This window comes from Diplodia corticola (assembly GCF_001883845.1).
Source record: "Diplodia corticola strain CBS 112549 chromosome Unknown scaffold1, whole genome shotgun sequence".
NCBI classification, from domain to species: Eukaryota; Fungi; Ascomycota; class Dothideomycetes; order Botryosphaeriales; family Botryosphaeriaceae; genus Diplodia; species Diplodia corticola.
Genome location: NW_017971480.1, coordinates 48,807 through 66,969, shown reverse-complemented (window position 1 = coordinate 66,969; position 18,163 = coordinate 48,807). Strand labels below are relative to the sequence as shown.

At 57.5% G+C, this 18,163-nt stretch overlaps 5 protein-coding genes across 5 annotated transcripts; 2 read left to right on the top strand and 3 right to left on the bottom strand.

Moving 5' to 3' along the window:
• Positions 1 to 448: 448 nt before the first annotated feature.
• On the bottom strand, positions 449 to 4,354 carry BKCO1_100021 (hsp90-like protein; the record flags this gene model as incomplete). The annotated part of the gene is made up of 3 exons (XM_020269582.1): positions 449 to 1,232; positions 1,292 to 4,249; positions 4,308 to 4,354. 3 exons carry the CDS (start codon positions 4,352 to 4,354, stop codon positions 449 to 451), a joined length of 3,789 nt encoding a protein of 1,262 aa, XP_020135501.1.
• An 811-nt stretch (positions 4,355 to 5,165) lies between these two features.
• On the top strand, positions 5,166 to 7,254 carry BKCO1_100020 (fungal specific transcription factor domain protein; the record flags this gene model as incomplete). Its single annotated transcript, XM_020269571.1, has 4 exons — positions 5,166 to 5,818; positions 5,921 to 6,547; positions 6,599 to 6,936; positions 6,992 to 7,254. The coding sequence occupies 4 exons, from the start codon at positions 5,166 to 5,168 to the stop codon at positions 7,252 to 7,254; spliced, it is 1,881 nt and encodes a 626-aa protein (XP_020135502.1).
• A 486-nt stretch (positions 7,255 to 7,740) lies between these two features.
• Positions 7,741 to 9,598, bottom strand: BKCO1_100019 (ncs1 nucleoside transporter; the record flags this gene model as incomplete). Its single annotated transcript, XM_020269559.1, has 4 exons — positions 7,741 to 8,203; positions 8,269 to 8,758; positions 8,885 to 9,358; positions 9,415 to 9,598. 4 exons carry the CDS (start codon positions 9,596 to 9,598, stop codon positions 7,741 to 7,743), a joined length of 1,611 nt encoding a protein of 536 aa, XP_020135194.1.
• A 535-nt stretch (positions 9,599 to 10,133) lies between these two features.
• Positions 10,134 to 13,803, top strand: BKCO1_100018 (male sterility protein; the record flags this gene model as incomplete). The annotated part of the gene is made up of 5 exons (XM_020269548.1): positions 10,134 to 10,270; positions 10,330 to 12,767; positions 12,823 to 12,999; positions 13,053 to 13,164; positions 13,257 to 13,803. The coding sequence occupies 5 exons, from the start codon at positions 10,134 to 10,136 to the stop codon at positions 13,801 to 13,803; spliced, it is 3,411 nt and encodes a 1,136-aa protein (XP_020135457.1).
• A 542-nt stretch (positions 13,804 to 14,345) lies between these two features.
• On the bottom strand, positions 14,346 to 17,845 carry BKCO1_100017 (cell division control protein cdc4; the record flags this gene model as incomplete). Its single annotated transcript, XM_020269537.1, has 3 exons — positions 14,346 to 14,477; positions 14,532 to 17,324; positions 17,402 to 17,845. 3 exons carry the CDS (start codon positions 17,843 to 17,845, stop codon positions 14,346 to 14,348), a joined length of 3,369 nt encoding a protein of 1,122 aa, XP_020135200.1.
• Between the last annotated feature and the right edge of the window lie 318 nt (positions 17,846 to 18,163).

The window sequence follows — 18,163 nt, the reverse complement described above, 5'->3', positions numbered from 1 at the left end:
AGAAAAGGAACAGCCAATGTGTGGAGGCCGCTAGTGTCATGGGAACGCATCGCCACGCAGTTACACATAAGTAAATATGGTAAGGGAACCATGCAAGTGAAATGAAAGCACGAAAAATGTAAAGATAAGACAAGACATAAGGAGACACTCTGCAGCGCCCGAGACGCATGTAGAGCAGGAATCAGCCGCTGATGTCTCCGCCGTCTTTCTCTGTGCGAATGAGACATCTAATGCGCTCCCTATCAAGATATGCAGAAATGATATGAACACCAAAACCAAAAAAAGAAAAGGTGACCAATCCACTTTTAAACCCAACAACAGTGAAACTGTAACAATGTTGTCCATGCCATATTCGAACGCAATCTCCATAATAGGAGATACTTTGAAAAGCCCAATTGATGTGTCCATAACGCCAAACTTTACCGGAGTCAACAGTACATGCGACCTTTTATCTTTCGCCGCTAAGAATCTTGGCTCTCTTTTTCTCGACCAATTTTTTGAGCTCCGCAAATTTAACCGGCTTCGCGAGGTAATCGTTGATTCCACTGCCCATTGCCTCTTCCTGGGCTTGGGCAGACGCCAAGCCAGTCAATGCCACAATCTTGGCTGGCATAACGCCCTTTTCGTGTTCGTATCTCCGAATCTCTCGGGTGCTTGCAAGGCCATCCATGACAGGCATCGAGATATCCATCAGGACGAAGTCGAAGCTCTTGAAACCCTCCGGGCTCGAAGTGTGCTGCGATGTGGGTTTCACCGCCATTGTGGCATCCTTGTAACGCTCAAAAGCCTCGAGCCCGTTCGTAGCTTCGGTATAAGCGAACTTGTGTTTCTTCATGAACATGACCAAGAGCTGCAAGTTGATCGGGTTGTCGTCGACGACAAGGATCCGGAGGTGCGGGTTATCCATAGAGCTGGGGTCGCGATTAAGCGCGCTCTCAGACGGGGTCGGCGCGATGGCCGTGGCATGATTGGCAGAAGACGCGGTGATAGCATCCCGAAGAAGCGATCTCTCCGGAACCTCAAGGCCAGAGTTTTCCTCACTCCCACTCATACTGCGTGAGACCACGTTCCGATGAGGTAGGGGAGGTGCCTGGCCAGGATGGTACCCGTTCTCCTGGTCACGGAGAACTGCTGGCGCTGAGATTGCTCGGTTGCATGCCGGTTTGCTTTTCGATTCCTCAAGGTGCTTCAGACAACTCGAAATTATCCTTGCTAGCTTGCGCGGACCACATCTGGCTAAGTTTTAGTTGCAAGTCTGTCATAACAACTTGAAACGGGGCCAAAGACTTACGGTTGTGAAACAACATTGACATGCCGCCCAAGGGCTTGCAGCCGGTGTTCCTCTCTAGACTTGAGTGCAATCTCCTCGCTCGGATTCCTGCACACTATCACGAGAGGTGCGGTGCCGCTCTTACTGGCATGGAACTCGAATAATTTGTCCACCAGAGAAGGCTCGGTGACGAAAAAGATGTCGGCATCAATGCCTTGCAGCGTGGTAGATTCGTTGACATCCATCTCGAACCAGTTATAGCAGGTGTCCCGGAATGAGGAGATAAGGCGGTAGTCTTCTCCGCTGAAGGTTTCGGTCTTGGAGGCCTCGGGTATAAGCAGGCAAACCGTCATGCCCCTTGTCGAGACGGCGGCAGGCATGATAGTACTCTCGGGATCCTTTGCCTGTTGCGCTGACAGGGGCAAAGACAGGAAGACGTTCACTTCGGTGCCGACATCCTTGGTGCTCTTCACATCTATCGTTCCACCAAGCGAGTCTATGATCTGGCGGACAATGCTGAGGCCTAATCCCGTCCCGACAGCGAATGGGTCCTCCTGGGAAAATGGTGAGAACAAGCGAGTCCTTTGATACTCGACGGACATTCCGATTCCAGTGTCAACGATGCGGAGATGTGCCTCTAACCTGGTAGGGTCGGAGCTTCTTGATGCGTGCAAATTGACGATGACGTGGCCTGATGTTGTGTATTTGAGGGCGTTGCCCAACAGGTTCATGACGATTCGTCGCAAGGCTCCGGGTTGCGTTTTGACGTTCCAGCCCCCCATTGGGTGAACATTGAGAAGTATGGTGACTCGACCTTCTCGATCCTCGGTGGTCGGCGGAACGTCGACGGAATCTTTGACAAATGCGTCGGACGTCGAGCGAAACGCTTTGATTGCTGGGCCAGAGTCATGGAATGCTCCAGCATGGGCCTTCTTGAACGCATCGCCTGCACAAACAGCCTCAACCACTTCCTCGACAAGTGCACTAAGGTCGAATTCGGCAGTAACACCCATGACTGAGTTGTCATTTCCATTTGGAATTTGTTTTTGACGTGTTTCGTGCTTCTTTCGCTTGTGACTTCTCCCAAGCTTGTTGATCTTGGCGTAGTCGAGGACATGGTCGATGGTGTCCAACAGAGTTTTGCCGCAGATTTCAATAGAGGTAAAAAGCGATGCCTGATATGACGTGCCCGCGGTTTCGTGCAGGAACTCCACGCTTCCTAGAATACCGTGAAGAGGTGAACGAAGCTCATGGCTGATGGATGCGATGAAAGTGGTCTTTGCTCTATCCGCCTTCTGCGCATTGACTCTTGCAACCTCGCTCATGATGCTGTTGCTGAATGCCTTGAGATACGGTAGTTCGTTGTCTGGACTCATCAGACGGCCAGCGGTTGATGTCCAGATGAAAGCACCAGCAACCCATCGTTCGACCGTCGGATCCCACATGGGCAGGAAGATCAAGCTTCTGATACCGGGCAAGACCTTTAGAAGCTCGGTAGGGATCAGCTTCTCCTTCTTCTTTGGCTTTTTAGGATGATCCGTAGTCGAAATTGCAGCACGGCCTGCTTTCACGTGCTCAGGGTCAGATTTCTCATCTGATGAGATACCCGCTCCTTGGTCCGTGAAGCTGAAGAATTTGCCATGGGGAAATCTCTTGATGTAACGTTCCATACTGCGCTCCGTGAAATTGAAGTTTTTTTCACTGAGCGGTTCTTCCCGCATGGTGTAGGGATCTGTGGCCAGTCCCACCACCTCGCATATTTTGTCCAAGCGAGCATTATGCTCACCTTCCATGGCGGCTGCAGCCTCCTTGGATATGCTTGAAACAGACCCGGGAGACTTCCTAGACCTTCGAGGCAGCCTCTGGTCACCCGAACTCGAAGGCGGTCCGCTGTCGGAAGTCTGTGAATCATCACTTGGATCGGCAATGCCTCCAGTGGGGTCGTTTGGTGAGGTCTTAATGTCGCTTGAGACAGTGCCAAAGAAGACGACGCCGTCGGCGCCCGTCGAGGAGCGAATGATGTTCGCTGCTCGGTGGAAAACCTGGCCAACGTCGTCTTCGTGCTCAGTCCTCTCGGGTTTTGCAATGCTCACAGGCAGAGTTGACGAGGAAAAGGATGGGCCGCGAGTGGGCCTGGGGAATTCCCTGTCCTCGATACGCGAATTCTCAGTCTGCCTCTTCAGCGTGGCCGAATGGGAGCGAAATGAGGGGGTGCGCATGACGGAGGTAGCTCCAAACACGTCCTCGGACGGTTTGGGCGCAATGGTCGGGCTGAGGTGTGCTGACACTGGCTGCTCCGGTTCGACCGTCACACCCTCGATGAAATCGGCCAGGCCTCGCACCATTCTCTCTCCCTTGTTGCGGTCATCCCTGTCCTTTGCCATTTCCAGATGTTCCATTACGGTAGCCGCCACGTCCTGCATAAACTTGAACTCGTCAACGGTCAAGCCATGGCGGGGTTTCTCGTCGGACACGGAGTAGGCGCCGATTCGGTGGCCAGCCTTGGTTCTGATGGGGACACCGGCGTAGAAACGGACGGCCGGCTCGCTCTTGACGTACTCGCGGTCCTTGAAGCGGTCGTCGAGACGCAGGTCGGAAATGACCAGACCCTCCCCCGTGTAGGTGCTGCCGTCGTCGTCCGTCGCAGTGTACCTGGAGCCGAACAGGTTCTCTTCAACACCGTCGTTCCGCGCAATGACGGTCTGGCCGAGCCATATTTCGTCGCCGGGGCCATGGCGGAGGTCGTCGATCAGCGAGAGTGTCTTGGTGGCTTCGGAGAGGATGTACTGCTGGTGAGCGTCGACGAGCGAGACCATGGCGCGGCGGACACCCAGGCGCAGGGCGGCCAGCTGGGCAAAGGCCGTGAGAGCCTTGTCGCGCGAGGGCTGGGCGCGGAAGCCCTTGTAGGTCAGCGCGAGGCTGGCGCCTTGGCTGTTGACATTGACGAGGCTCTGGGCGTCCAGCCAGGGCTGGTAGTACCTGTATGGGGGTTATCAGCGTGATCGGCCGGCCCAGGTGTTGATCAGACGCCACCCACCTGTGCAGGTCCCGTTCTCTGGCCGCCTCCGGATAGACTGGCAACATGGCGCTCTGAGCTGCACGCGCATCCAGAGGGTTGCGGAGAGGCGGCGGAGGGGCTGAGGGAGGATTCGGGGTAGCGCAGAGGAGCAGGCGCTCGCGCAAAGGTCGGCGGGCTGGGAGAGAGGGCGCCCAGACGGCACCGGGCAAGTGGTCCAGAGTGTCAGGCCGTTGCCAGTAGTGGGCCAGGGAGCGCACCCCGGCCGACAACGACAGCGTCCCAAAGCGGGCTTCCGATCGAGCGGCAGATTTCTCGCATCCGTGGCCACCGTGCCCCCCCGTGCTCCGCGGGTCGAATTGCCGAGCCCGGACAACGTCACCGTAGCGGCCAGCGCGCCGCGGCCCGCCGCCGAAAGCTGCTAACAAGCGTTAAGACGCATCGTCGCCTACCGCTAGCAGCACTCGAGCGAGGTCGCGACCCGGGCCCGGAAGCGCGCCCGTCCCGAACCCTGCGCCTCTTCGCCCGTCGCTGTGGGTTCGCCGCAAGCCCGCAACCGCCGTGGACCCTGTGCCGGGCCGACTGCGCGCCTGCTGCGACTCACGCGGCGGCGCGCGCAGCAGCAGCGGCGGCAAGCAGCCCGGTGTGTGTACGGGAGCATCCTTGTGCGGCGCCGGATGCTCCCCACGGTCGGTGGCCACCAGTTGGCTGTGCGACGCATGCGAGTCATGGCCGGGTCCGGGGTCTGTGTGTCTGTGTGGCCCTTATCACCGGTGGGCTGTGATACCTATGGCCGCGACAATTGCACCACCGCCTACCACCGCCTACCACCGCCTACCACTGACCCAACCCATCCGCCTCGCACCATGCTGACCCTCCATGGCCGACCAGCAGCCCGACGACCGCGCTCGCCCCTACAAGAGCCGGAGCAGGCGCCCCTGTGACTTCTGCCGCTACAAGCGCGCTGCCTGCCTGCTCGCCGCCGCCCCGCCCTGCGAGCTATGCGCCCGCCATGGCAAGCAATGCACTTTCGTTGAGAATCCCGCCAAGCGCAGGAGGTGCAGCTCTGACCACGGCGTCCACACCGACTCGCCGACGTCGCCTGTTGCCGCCTCCCCCGCTCCCTCGCGACTGCTGCCTGCCGACGCCCGTGCCTCAGCAGTCACCCAGCACTCAACTCCCCCGGAGCCAGCCCTTCTCCTCGCCTCTGATCCCGCCCATGATCCTCCTCACGAACCCTCGTCCTTGGATGCTGCGACCGGCCACAATGCGCAGATCGTTGGTCTGAGCGGCGAGTCGGACCCTTATCTCCTGCGCCTCTACCGTTTTGACGACAGCGACCAATGCCCCTTCCAGCAGCTGAGCATCCGGAACGTCGGCCTGAGCGACGGTGTGCCCGTCCAGTTCATGGTGCAAGACAACTACTTGGCCAGCAAAGCCCAGCCAGCCGACTTTGGCAAGAGCGTGTCTGCCATCCGAGATGAGATCACAGCCATGGTCGAGAACGACGTGGGAAAGAGGCTTGTTCGATTGTGAGTAGGATGGAACGACCCCCTTTGATCTTCTTCTGCCGGCCATCCGTCATCCCCGCCGTGTGCAGCAGACCGGTTAGGACACCACGGCTCATTCCGCAGGTTCTTTCGCTATGTTCAGCCGTACTTTCCTGTCCTATCCCACGAGCGCATCGTTCGGACAGCGGATTGCGATCCTGGCGCCATACCCACATGCTTATTGGCCGCGATATACGGTCACGCACTGCCGTTTTGTGTCTTTGATGACAGACTCTGTGTGCAAGTCTACCAGCCTCCCTCTCCGGACGATCTCTTCCAGCTGGCATGGCAATCTGCACTTCCTCAATATCACACCCCTTCTTTGTCCGTAGTCCAGACCCTCTTACTCCTGGTGCAGCGTCGACCTACAAATCGACACGTGGCCGACACCCCTTTTAAGTGGACCATGATGGCCGAGATATTCGCTCTCGCCCAAACGCTGGGACTCAACATTGATCCTTCAGGCTGGTCTATTCCTCACTGGGAGAGAAGGCTCAGGCGACGCCTTGCATGGGCCGTATACGTTCAGGACAAGTGGTTGAGCCTGAATTTCGGACGGAGCTCGCACATCCAGATGGATGACTGGGATGTCGAGCCCCTGAGTCAGGACGACTTTGACGATGCAGGCTCAACCCAGTTCGCTCTCTGTAATCACTTTCTGCATTTGGTAGCTCTGACGCAGATCGTTGCCCAGATCCAGTCGAACTTGTTGTAAGGTCACTCGAACATGGGTTTGCACATGGGATTTTGACTCTCGAGTAGTTCTCTCAAAGCTACGCGCTATCTTTCCGGCTCATTGGAAGCAACATTCGACGCAGCAAAGCCGCTCAGGATAGCCCTTGCGGATTGGTCCCAAGCACATCCGCTCGTCGCTGCCCGAACATCTGCATCGCAGGACCTAGATGGCAACGGAAGTCTCCGCCTTGCGTATATTACAGCCAAGGTTAGCATTTTCCGTGCCCTTTTGAGGCCTAAGATCTCGGAGGCATCTACGGGAGCAAGAATTGCATTGCGGATCGGCGCCATCGGCGTGGCGCGTGAGATGTACGATTTCCTCTCGGGACTGGAAACACACCATCTCGAGGCATTTTGGCATTCCTGTAGGTCTCGTGCCTGACCTTCTCGAACCACAGCTGTCAGCTAATTCAGGAACAGACTCACGTGTGAATTTTGCAATTGCCAGCAATTTCATGGTGTTGCTCTTCGCCTCATCTTTGACAGAGACTGACGCCCAGGAGTCGCTTACTTTGCTCAACAGATGGCGTAACCTCCTCAGGATCAAGTCGAGAAGCTGCAATCTGTTAAACCTGAGCCTGCTGCGGCTAGACGCCATGTACGTTGCGGGATTGGATCGGCTTGTGGAACTGTCTCCGGCCGCATCGTCAGCCTTTTCACGAAGCAATGACAGTATCGAATAATGACGCGGGTCTGTGCAATGTACAACATTGCTGGGTCACCCTTTGTTGCTGTGCCTCATGTGGCGCCTGTGCGTCTCACTGGCTGTCGATCTTGCACCGTATCCTGCACATTTCCCCCTCCTGTGGGTCGCAGAAACGGTGCCTGATGCACTCGGACCATGCCGAACTTGACACTCGTCGGCAGTGTTTCAAAGCGATGGGGAAACAAGTCGCATCCTCCGGCTGTGCTTCGGGCCTTCTTCATCACCTTGGCCCGTGCATACCCACGTGTGACTCGGATCTCTTCCGTAAACCAACACGCCGGCCGGCCTACCCAGGTTTTCCGGACTAAACTCCGCTAGCATGCTGGACAAGAAGCGAGATTGACGGTGGAGACTGCCGTATAACCGGGACGACTTTGGGCTGTAACGCAACCGCTCAGTCTTCTACGATTCTCACAATTAATCTAATAATTTCATTACATCGTATCTGCCTGCCTGCAATCAGCTAAACTCCAGGGTCCGTGGTCACCTTCGCGTCCTGTGTCTTTCCAATCACCGAGTTCGTCTCTTCCGGCGTGTATGTTCCCGCCTCGCTGCCATCGATGTACAGTTCCCTTGTTTCATCAATCGGGAATGGCTTAATCTTCCAGCCCAGCCAGTAGACGAAGCCTGCAACAACAGTGCTCACCAACCAGCTTAAGCTGTAGAGGTACGTTGCGCCCACCGGGACTCTGCTCTGGCCGCACGCAGCTGCTAACCCAGGCAAGTTCGGTGCAATGCCGCAGATGAATGCTACCACTGCGCGAACATTTACCCCGCCAGTATACCAATGGGTGCCGCGAGTGCTGTAGAGCGATGAGATTGAGAGGCGGCGCGAACGGCAGATCCAGAAATCCACGCAAATGATGCCAGCAATGGCGCCCAGGAACAGCGAGTAGCCGCCTAGGAACGAAGAGAAAGACTTCGCACTAAGCACGATGCTGTCAGTAACGAATGCTCAGAGCGTCTTCTCTGGGAGGAGGTGTACACATACTTGTACTGAATATTCCACGGGACGGCGCAAATGCCAAGGATCGCGCAGACGTACGCACCGCGGCGGTTGTTGACATATTTAGGGAACCATAGCGCCAGGTCGTTCGAGAAGGAGACGCTGTTTGCCGAGATATTGGTTCCAACGACGGCGAAGGCCCAGCAGAGTCCGGCGAAGAACTGAGCCGCGCGGTTGTTCCACAGCACGGCCACTTCCAACGGATTCCAGGTCACCTCTCCGTAGATGACTTCGGCGGCGGATGACACGGTTGCGCCGAGGACGCCGCACATGGTGACGAGAACGATCAAGCCGACAGCCTGTGTCCAGAAGACCTGGCGCGGGTACTTGGCGTATCGTGTAAAGTCAGGCATGTTGAGTGCCAGCGTCGCCTTGGGACCGATGGCGGTTGTCACGCACTGGAAGAAAACGACGGCGACCGGCGTGCCGTCTTTGATTTGCGTGGGCTTCGAAAACGTAGGGCCGAAGCCGTGAGCTTGAACCGAGTCAGCGTCAGCAACTGAAGCATGCGTCTGGCTGCGGAAGTGCGACTGTAGACACGGCTATTACGCCCAACGCATGATGAAGGTGATATGGAAATCTGCCAATGGATGGCACTCACCAGCCACAAGAGCCCAGATGAACAAGGTCAACCCAAATACCGGCATCACAATCGTTTTCGCCATAAACATGTACCGAAGACTTGACACATGCAGCCACAGTAGCGGCAGCTGAAGGATGATGAACAGGAAAAAGCACAGAAGCTCCGCACTGGTGACGTGGGCGCTTTCGGGCAAGCGGTTGGGGAAGTTGTTGAAGCTCGGCCAGATTGCTGATATCATGATCTGAAGGCACTGGCCGCCCTGAAAGGACTGCGTCCCGAACCAAATGCAAGCGACGACGCCGCGCACAAAGACGGCGAAGTACGAGCCCCGCATGCCCCAGCTGGCGCGTGTAAAGACGGGAAAGTTGATACCGAAGACGCTGCCCACATAGCCGTCGAGCATGGCCGGGATGCACACTATGAGGTGGCCGATGAGGACGGCGAGGATGGCGAGGCCCGGGTTCAACCCTTTGGAAACGGACGTGGACGAGACTATTTTGCTCATGCTCGTTAGTCAAAGTTCGTTCTGGGACGTTCAAGCGTCCTACCTTGATACATGGAAATCGAAAAGGCCTCGGCGACCCAGAATCCCAGTAGACTAGGCCATGTCCATGTCCGCTGCGGCGAACCCAGGGGTACGGGGTCGAGGTCCTTGTTCGACACTGGACCTTCTCCCGCCGTTCCCAGCTCAGGGTTATCCGAGAACAGCTCGAAGCGCTTGCGGAGACCCATTGGCACTGTTTGGACTTTGCCCGACAGGGTGCTTTGAGAATTGAAGGAGTAGGGCCAGTGCGAACAGAGCAGTTCCAGATCAGCAGGGCAACAGGCGACTTTTTGAGCACTGATTGCAGGTCCCAGGCCTTATCGACACTATCGCAGGGCTGTTTGGTGAGCACATGGATATTGGGAGTGCCGTGTCGGGCGGTCTCGGACGTGGATGTCCCGGCGCTGGGGTGTCGAGAACATGGCAGGGTTGCCCTATCGCTCCGCCACCAGCACGGGTAGCTGGGCGATAAGCCGAGAGACACTTATCACCTGCGTATCAGCCACCGCGAGAAAGCCGCACAGGATGCGGGGTCATTGTCCAGTGCTTCGATCGGCCAAAATGCCGTCCTGGAAAGCGCAGGTGCTACTTTGTCTGCACGGTGTTGAGCAATCGGGGCGCGCCCTGACGCAATTTCGACTTTTGTAAATAGAGGCGTGCTTGACACTCGACCGCACTGTCCTGCTGGGTCCAACTTCTCCCATCTACTATCTTTCAGTCAACATGGCGCCCGTTGCATTGGCCGACCTTGGGCCAGAGCCCGTGCCTCCAATCACAGATCCCAGCGTTTTCCCTCCAGAAGATGCCGACGAAAGACTGAAGAAATTGTGGAACTTGCACGGCCACCCGCACAGCAAGAGGTACTCAGTTGGCATTCTAAGCGTCCTTGGAGGGATTGTCCTGCTTACGTGGGAACCAGGTTCGCCAATCCGGAGCTCACGAGTTTGGCCGCACTGGTCAAACACAACGCAGCCACACAGCCTTCGCAACCAGCGTTTCTGCATCCACAGGGGGAATCATTTGCCATCATCGATTGGGAGACGTTCGACAGGCTGGTTACCGCCGCAGCCACACAATATGCAGCCACGTTCCAGACGGATATCAACGCGGCAAATGAGCACTCACGGCAGCCCACTGTAGCTCTGCTGGGCACCGGCAACACCATCGACTATCTGGTAACGCAGATAGCACTCGTCAAACTACACATCCGAGTGCTGTTGCTGAGCAACAAGAACGCCCCAGCCGCGCGAGAGCACCTGCTCCAAGCATGCGACGCCGTTGGCATCATCGCCGACCAAACCAACGCAGCCACCCTCTCCGCTGAGAATTGCCCTCGCCCACGCCACCCCCTGCTCACCTTGCAAGATCTGGAAGCCGCCCTCGAAATCCTGGCCAGCGAACCCCCCAAAGGCTTCTCCACCGACGACGAATGGAACCTCCAGGCCATGATCATCCACTCATCCGGCTCGACGGGGCTGCCCAAGCCCATCATCCACACCAACAGGAGCCTCTGCCTCATCGCGCGCATGTACCGTCTATTCCCCGACTTCGTCATCGAAAACTGGTACCTCTGCTTCCCGCTCTTCCACATCGCCGGCGTGTCCGTCGCGCTCAGCGGCCTGCCCACGGGGCTCCCCACCACCCTCCCGCCCACCGCCTGGCCCCCTTCTCCCTCGTCCATCCTCGCCGCCTTCGCCGCCCTCGCCGCCCTCGGCCTCCCCGCCGACTGCCTGCACTGCGCGCCCAGCGTCATCGCCGACCTGCACGCCCGCATCGCCGCCACCACCGCCGACTTTGCGCCCCTCACCGCCCTCAAGGTCCTGCAGCCGGGAGGCGCGCCGCTGGCGCCGTCCCTGCTCGCCGCGCTGAATGAGTTGGGCGCCAACGTCAAGACGACGTACGGCTCGACGGAGATCGGGCCGCCGTTCAGGACGGTGCCGCACACGCGCGACAATCCGTGGTGTTATCGCGTGCGGAATCTGTATCCGGAGTCGCCGTTTGTGAGGATGGAGGCGGTGGGGGAGAAGGAGGAGAAGGAGAACGGTGACGGCGACGGCGACGGAGGCGCCCCCCGCCTGTTCGAGTGCGTCGTGTACAAGGGGTTCGAGCTGGCGGCCGAGCTGTGGCTGGCGCCCGACGCGCCCGACGCATACCGCACGGGCGACTTGTTCGTCGAGGTCGGCGGCAGGGGCAGCGGCTGCTACGAGCTGCTCGGCCGCGCCGACGACGTGCTCGTGCACGACAACGGCGAGAAGACGCACGCGGCGGCGCTGCAGACGGCGCTGGAGGAGAGCGGCGGCGGCCGTGTCGTCGCCAAGGCTGCTGTTTTTGGGAGTGGCAGGCCTTGCGTTGCGGCCGTTGTGGAGGTTGCGGCTGGAGCGAGGGAGCGTGGTGGTGGTGGTGGTGATGGTGATGATGAGTTGGAGAAGACGGTGTGGGACGCGGTGCGCAGGTGCAACGAGTCGGCCGCGCGCCACTCGCGCATCGACCGCGCCTTGCTGCTGGTTCTGGGCCCGGGCGAGAGCTTGCCCGTCACGCCCAAGGGGAACGTGCGGCGGAAGGAGGCGTGGAAGCTCTTTGGCGATCGCGTGGACGACATGTATGAGAGGCATCTACAGGGGGCGAGCGTTGGCGATGAAGATGGCAGCGCCGACGGCGCCGCTCTGTCCGATGTTGACTTCATCAGAGCTTGCGTGGCGCAGGTCTGCCAGCGGAAGGTGGAGCATGTCGAGCCAGCGACAAGCTTCTACGATTTGGGGCTCGATTCTCAGGGTGCCATCAAGCTCCGGTCGAGGCTTGTGAAGCGCTTTGGCGCGTTCCCGCTCATGTTCATTTTCGAACATCCGTCGTTGGAGAAGCTTCATGGCTATCTGACGGAGACGAGGTTGGACTCGAAGGCTGTCGATGCGGAAAAGGAGAGGCTTTCGTGGATCGTGAAGAAGACCGACGAGTACAAAAGCGTCATTGACGGGTGGGCGACCACTCGAACTCGACCCCGGGACCGGGAAGGCACAGGAGGCGAGGTCATTTACCTCACCGGAGCAAGCGGAGCTTTGGGGAATGCTTTGCTGGAAGTGTTCGTTCAGACGCCAGCAGTCCAGAAGGTGTACTGTGCCATTCGTGGGCAGGATCCCCTGCTAAAACTCCAGGAATCGCTCCGAAAAAGAGGCTACGCAAAAGAAATATACGCGAACAGTAAGATTTGCGCGGTGCCTTACGACATGAAGGATGAGAAGCTCGGTCTGGCACCCACGGAATACGACCAACTTCTCAATGAGGTCACGGTTGTCATCCATAATGCCTGGAAGATGGACTTCAACCAACGCGTTGAGATGTTCGAAGCGGATTGCTTGAACGGTAGGTTCAGATGCCGTATATCATCCACCTCGCGTTGGGACTGACCCTTACCCAGGGACTATGAACCTGCTTTCGTTCTGCTACGCTGGCACTCTCAAATTCTTCTCTTTCATGAGCAGTGTCGCCGCCTGCATGGGGCAAGCGGCAAACAGCCAGCTGATACCAGAAGCCCCAGTCTCCAATGACCCAATGATGGCGCTCAACACGGGCTACGCACAGAGTAAATTCATAGGTCAGTAGTTTCACGGTCATGATTCCCCGAGCCAGAACTCACCCCGGCCACAGTGGAGAAGATGACCTACCACTACGCGACCGCCCTCTGCGTGCCCGTCAAGCTCTTCCGCGTCGGCCAGCTCTGCGGCCACTCGTCGCTCGGCGTCTGGAACAGCACCGAAATGTAAGCTTCCTCCAAACCCGCCCTCCCATTTCTCCCTCGAAATCCATTGGCAGAAACCATGCATGTTTCGACCAACGTTGACAACCAAACAGGTGGCCCATCATGATCTCCACCGGACTCAAACACCTGCGCGCCCTGCCCTCGTTGCCGTCGACAACAGTAAACTGGCTCCCCGTGGACGTTTGCGCATCCAGCATCGCCTCCTCCCTCTTCGCCACCGCCGCCGCCACCGCCACCACCACCGATCCTTCCACCTACACCGTCCACAACCTTGTCAACCCATCCCCGATCTCTTGGTCGGCTTTCCTGTCCACCCTCGCCGCTGCGACTTCCTCACCCTCTTCCTCTTCCAACCCATCCACGCTCGCCTTCGGGACGGTCAGCATGCGGGAGTGGGTGACGATGCTCGAGAGAGCGGCCGAGCAGGAACGCGATGAGGTTCCGGGTCTAAAGCTTCTCGGTTTCTTCCAAGACACGGCGGCGGGAGTGGATTTGGCGGCGAAGAGCAGCGAGGAGAAGGGAGGCAAGAACGGCGAGGGCGTCGAGTTCGTGGCCGCGAGCGTGCGCGGCGCGAGGGCCGTGGATGAAGAAATGGTGAGACTGTGGTTGGACAGGTGGAGGGACGAACGGTTTGTGTAGAACGGACGACTCGAGGCGTCGTCGTCATCATCAATTCCACACCAGGTGACAAGCGCGTGAGCTCGGGAGAAGAAGCGTGATTGTGTTTGCGGACTCCAAAAACTTTTTAATGAATTTTGATCGTGGGGTATTTATATAGTCCGTCTTCCCAGCTACAAGACGTAGCGAACGGATCGAAGATGGAACCTAGAAAGCTGGTCCTCCTATTTACTCCGGATGCCGACAGATAAAACAACAAAGGTGAAAATGGAAGGGAACAAACGAAGCGACGCACAACAAAACAGGCCTCTCAGTGTTCGTGAATAAAAGATAACAATAAGACCTCGCGTTCGGCCAACCTCGAGACTAACTGTCGGATTACCAAACCCAAATGCAGAGGTCTCCCTATGTCCGCAAATTAGGTGGCTGTCACGATCTCCTATAGGTCGTGTGAAAAGTCATAACCATGTATTGGGTATAAAGTTGAAGTAAAAGGAAACACGACTGAGTAATTTATGCTGTCGAATGGAAGGGAGAAAGAAGCCAAGGGCTGATGTAGCTTATCATGCTTGAGCCTCGGTAAGTTCGACGGACTCATCCACGTCTTGGATCTCGTTGCCTCGACTGTCGACAACGATGCGGCGACCGCGCTGATCTTCAGGCGCACCATCACGAGAGGCACCAAAGTCCAACACCTATTGCGAGTCAGTGACTTCTTGCACTGGCCGATGGAAAGATATGAAACTTACCTCAATATATGTCCAACTGTTTCTCTGAACAGCTGCGACACATCTCCTCTCGTTGAACTTGACTTGCCAAACGCCGCTCAGGTCCGTTAAAAGGTCTTTGACACAATCGCCCGTCTTGACGTTCCACATCTTCAGAGTACGGTCGCTGCCACTGATGACTTTCTGGCCGTCGTGCTGGAAGCAAGTGATTGCGCCCGTGTGTGCCGTCAACGTCGCTTTACACTGGCCATTTTCAGGATCCCAGATGCGAAGCGTAGAGTCAGCAGCAGCCGAGACCAACCGCTCGTGCGAGAGATCAAGCAATCCCACGAGCGAGGTATGGCCTTCGAGGTTGAAAAGGCACGCGCCCGTGTCGAGAGACCACACCTTGACAAGGTTATCCATGGAACCAGAGATGCATCGGTTGCGGGCGTGGTCCAAAACAACGCTGTAAACCTTTGAGGTGTGGCCATTCAAACGATGCAAAACCTCGCCTGTGGATATCTTCCAGACCCGCACGCTCGTGTCGTACGAACCGCTGACCAGAGTATCACCGTGGGCAGCAATGGCGCGAACCGAGTGGTGATGTCCGGTAAGAGCGCGGATGAAGTATGGGTTCTCACGATCGTTGGTCGGTGCACCCGTCTGGAAAATGGAAGGATCGTCGATGTTTGGCAATTTCCAAACGCGCAGGCTGGAATCACGAGAGCCGGTGATGATGAGCGGGCGTTCGGGCATCATGATAGGCTTTCCTTCCCCATCTTTGCCAATCTCGGTCGGCTGGAGGATCACCAAGCAGCGGACGGTTGAAGTGTGGCCTTGGAATACCTGCAAACACTTGCCCTTTTCGATGTCCCACACGCGCACTGATCGATCCGTGGAGCCCGATACCAGGACGTTCCCCCAGTATTGGAGAGCCCAAACGCCCCCCTCATGCCCGCTGAGTCGGTTCCTGAGTGCACCGGTCTTCGTGTCGTAAACGTTGATGTTTGTGTCGTCACTCCCGGTAAGAATCTTGTCCGTGTCGAACTGCAGGCATGTAACTACATGCCGCTGATGAGCGCGGAAAGCGATGTGCTTGGGCTTCGTGTCGATATCCATCCAGCTTTTTCGAATAAGGTGGTGTCGTTGGTAAAGAGACTTGAACAAGTGAAGGTTTCTCAGGGTAGATATGCCGATGGTGGGGTTCGGGACAGCCAAGGCAGCAGCATTCGCGTAAGCGATCGGTCCATGTGCGGAGGCGAATGACGACAGCACACCCGAGGCCTGAGGCTGAGGCTTGGACGGCGACGCACTTGGGCCTTTCGTGCGGCGCTTCTTGTTGCTGGTGGCGTATTTGCTCGACGCTTTGCGCTTTGGACGCGTGCTGCCGGCAACTATTAGAGCATTCTGAGGCGATGACAGTGCAGAGGTCTCGCTGTCCGATACAGCCCCCAGCATCGACGAAGTACTGAGATCCCGTTCCCAGCTATCTTGCCCAAACTGCCAACCCCAGCCCTCTCTTATAGCCCGCTCAAGCTCGCCCTCTGGAAGCACGTATCCATCCTTGTCCAGCAAGTTTTTCCACGCTTTCTCGTCCGAGTTTATCACCTGCCGCCACTTCTTTGATACCTGCGCTGCCCTGCACATGCTTTGCGCATCAAGATGCGAAATAATGTTCAAACTCAGCTCCAAAGGAAGAAGACCAAGGAAGTCGATCTTCAAGGCGGGGTTGACGGTATTGGCGACAAAATGTAGGGTCGGCTTGGCGCAACGCCGAAGGAATTGGTACATGACGTACGTCTTTAGGTCGTCGGGCATGGCATCGAAGGCGTCAACCATGGTCGGGATGTCCATAATTGTCGGTCCAGCAACCTCCTGGTCGCTGTCCTCGCATTTGAGAGCATATGCAGATTCGGCTGACACCTGACGCTTCAAGTCAAGCTCGAGGCTCTTCGGGTCCAGCTTCTCTTCTCCTTTCTCCCGTTCGATGTCCAAGCTCGAGACATCGTTCTCGTCGTCATCGTCTTCAGCTCCGTGTAAGCCTGGGAAGTTTGCATGATGGGCCAGGTTAGCGGCCGCGGTGATCGGGGAAAGGGAGGGGCTTGGAAGGCTGGCGTCCTGCGCGGCGAGGTTCTGAAGGGAATTAGGACGGGCTGTTCGTGGACGTCTCTCAGCTTCCTCCTCGACTGGCAAAATGGGCTCCAAGTCCGTTTCGGCAATAGGCGGGGTGGCTGAAACCCCTGTAATTGCTTCGCCGATCCCCAAACCAGCAGATTGAGTATCCCGCGCATCAGCCGACTCCTTTGAGCCTGCCGAGGCATCGTTCGATGTGCGAGATCCCGAATCTCTGTTCTGCGACCGCCACTCTTCCGACATGTTTTGCAAGCTTGATAATCGCTGAACGGCGTGGTCCCGCATTGTTCCTGCTCTTGAGCCAGGTCTTCTCAGATTTGCCCGTACCTTGGGTATCTTCAACTGACCCGAGCTACCCGTATCAGTGTCCGGTGTAGCGGGTGCTGTTGTATCGAGGCAACGTGCTGCCTGGGAGGAATTATTGCGGGTAAGAGGGGGAACATCCGCTGAGCCAGCAGCGGACCGAGGCACGTTTTGGCGTGGTCTCTTGCGGCGGGACAAACTGGCTAGCTCAGCTGCTGCGGCGATAGAGACAGGCGATGCAGATCGCTTCTTGGGGTTGCAAGCAGGGGATTCCGGTGCGTCGGTGATGGCCTTCTTCTTCGCTGCTTGGCTTGGATTGTCGAGTTTCGATTCCGAGGCCTGCGATGCCGACAAGGTGCCGTTGGCGGATTGCAAAGCTGCATAGTAATGGTTATACTGATGATTTCTCCAATTAGCATTGTGTTGTCAATACAGACAGCAACGTGAGCGTGCTGGTAGCTTCTATGGCATACCTCGTCGAGAGTGCTCTGGGCATCGTCTGCCTCACGGAAGCGAGCCTGCCTCCCTCCGATACTGAAGCTAAAGTCCCTTATTGCGTGCGGCGTGGGAGAGGCGGCCAAGGGGTATTGTTTGGGGTCACGCTCACGGAGGTGGCGAGGGGCGTTGAGAATCAAGGGGGGAAAGGACGTTGTTGTTGTTGTTGTAGTCGTGACAACGGTTGTCTGGGTCGTAGGGGCGTACGAGAGCTGTCCGAGGGCAGCGAAAGGATCTAGCACCTTGGTCTGGACGGTTTTCGAGACCTCGTGGTGGGCAGGCATGGCAGGCGCTGTCGAGGTATTCGAAGGCTTGGCGGACGGCGAGGCGGACGGTGGTGCAGCGGCCGTCGAGGCAAACGAAGGGAACGCCGATGAGTCTTGGGATGTGGCCGGCCCGCTCAGCGTGGAGGCGGCATCCATGAGGGCGGGAGGAGAGTGGGAGGCGGAACGCGAGGGTGACACGGACTACGGGCGGCGAGGAGGACGAGCAAACTTGGGGTCGGCGACGCGGTGAGACAGGACCGCACTGATCATCAGCTCCGAGGCTTGCAGGCGCGCAGTGCGTGCAAGTGGGTGGGTGCCGAGTGGAAGTGGGCCGTCGTGAGGCTGATGTTTGCAGGGGCGAAGTTGGGTGGTGTCGTCAGTCTACTCGGTCATGGCGATGCGGGCGGCCAAAACACAGGGCAGCGCTGCGGAAGTGTGGGCGCGGTGCAGAGTCGAGCAGGCCAGCACGCTTGG